Below are 2,264 nucleotides of genomic sequence, written 5' to 3' on the forward strand. Positions count from 1 at the left end.
GACCCACATGCAGTTTCTTCAAGAAATTCAAAGCAGTCCTTCTTACCAGTCATATGTGAGGATGCACCAGAGTCAACATACCATATGTCATCCTCATCTCCCTTTGACGCTGAAAGAGCACAATCGACTGTAAATAGTCGAAGTTCGTGGCTGTGGTCCTCCTCTTCCCCAGCAAAATAACCCTGATGTTTTCTCTATTTGCTTCTTCGTTCATCTGCCTGCCTCTTATAGCATTCTTTAATCTGATGACCAGGTTTTCCACAGTAAAAACATTTCTTAAAAATGTTATCAGTCATACCTTTAAATGATCTCTTTTGAAATGTGTTGGCTCCTTTCTGCTACGGTTGCTGGTGCTGGTGTTGGTGCTGGTGCTGCTTCCCTCTATACTATCTCCTTTTTGCCATCAGAGCAAGATCATTGCTCTAAGTTTTTAAATTCTGTCATCGCTCTTCTTCTTGTAGCAAAATCGTTGTTAGCTCATCAAATGAAGGGGCTTTCTCTCTTGCTGACAGCCCTGTGATGAAAGTCTGGTATTCATTAGTCATTCTGTTCAATGTGAGCATGACCAGATCTAAGTCGGAAACTTTCTCTCTGATAGCTCCCAATCTGTCACTCAGGTCCTTAACTCTGGCCATGAATCCAGCAACGGACTCATTCTCCTCCATCTTCAATGCAAACAGCTTGCCTTTGAGTGATAGAACATGGTTTGTATTCTGTGTCTCGTACAAGTTCTTGATCGTTGTCCATATATCAGCGGCTGATTTGCAATCTCTGATATGTGGGATAATATTGTCCTTAATGGACATCTTTAATATAACTTTTGCTTTCGTTTCTCTTTTATCCCATTCTTGTTCTTGGGTCGTTGTTCCATATCTCTGCTCATCTCCTATGACGATAGACCATGCATTTACACTTTCCAGCAAAGTTTGCATTTTGAATTTCCAGTTGGAGAAATTCGATCCATCAAGTTTGCCAGACTCGTGGAAATATGATTCTATACTATTATTCATTTCTATCCAACTGAACACTTCAATGAGCCACCACCGGGCAAGTCCGATTTGCTGCCACCGAACAGATTAGGAACTTCAATGTGCCACCACCGGGCAAATCCGATCTGCTACCACCGAACATATCAAAAACAACTCCAATATGCCACCACCCGGAAAATCTGATCTACTGCCACCGAACAAATCAAGGAGCTGCAACGCGCCACCACTGGGCAAATCCGATCTGCTGCCTCCAAACAGATCAAAGAGCTCTAATTCGCCACCACCGGGTAGGTCCGATCTGCTACCACCGAGCATATCAAAGAACCCCAATTCACCACCACCGGGCAAGTCAGGTCTGCTGCCACCGAGCATAAATTTCCACATGCCACTGCCGGGCAAGACCAATCTGCAAAAATTGCAGATTTTTCAAGGAGAAAGAGGTTGGTGCTTCTTTCCAGTTAAAGGTGCTACTCACCGGCTAAAAATCCGCGCCAGGAAAAAATCGATGCGTCTCACGTTTTCTGGCGCAATTATTGCTTTATTTTCCGCGCCAATAGAGCTTTCTAGTGCACTAGCGCGATTAGCAGCCTCAAATCCGCGCCAATGGAGCGAATATTCCTTAAAATCCCGCGCCCGCTGTTGCTTCTGCTATAGAATGGCGCGACTGTGCGCGAAAAATCCACGCCAACTCCTGCTTCTGCTAAAAAATGGGCGCCAACCCTTTCTTCGGTTCAGAGATGATCAGTCATCTGAGACCCTACGCTCCAGGTGTTACTGCAGTCCACCTGATCTTACAAATACTCCTACATGCTCTACTGCCACTACAGCTATGTAATCAATGATGCATCCCTAAAAAAAAAAATTAAGGCTGTCTCTACCCTATGCTCTGATACCAAGATAAAAATCAGACTTGAATTAAAAAGGAGGAGTTGCAGCTCACAGGTGAGTACTGCACCTGGACACTGCACTCAAACAAAGAAGAGACTTTCTCTCCGTTCACTTTACTATTCATCAAATGAATGATTACAATATTAAGTACATCACTAGAAATTAGGTAGTTGCAAACAAACTCCTAAACTCTAGGAACAAATCCTAAACTAAGGAGATACGTTACAACTATGTAACCATTTCTCCACTAATACAAAATAATATTATTTATTTTTAACTAATAAGACATCACCTTGAGCTCCAAAGCCTTAGTGGTGGCGGCAGACATACATCACCACCTTTGAAAGCCAAAACTCCAATATCTACGTTAAAAACACAACAAAATAT

The 2,264-nt window shown here is 42.9% G+C and overlaps 1 protein-coding gene across 1 annotated transcript; it reads right to left on the minus strand.

Annotated features, from left to right (window-relative positions):
- Window positions 1-440: 440 nt before the first annotated feature.
- On the minus strand, window positions 441-932 carry LOC149185758 (uncharacterized). The gene has a single exon (XM_089409136.1). It carries the CDS (start codon window positions 930-932, stop codon window positions 441-443), a length of 492 nt encoding a protein of 163 aa, XP_089265262.1.
- Between the last annotated feature and the right edge of the window lie 1,332 nt (window positions 933-2,264).

Source organism: Pinus tabuliformis, chromosome 3_1 (genome assembly GCF_031772625.1).
Source record: "Pinus tabuliformis cultivar Carrire ecotype Pingquan chromosome 3_1, CPIR1, whole genome shotgun sequence".
Classification (NCBI taxonomy): Eukaryota; Viridiplantae; Streptophyta; class Pinopsida; order Pinales; family Pinaceae; genus Pinus; species Pinus tabuliformis.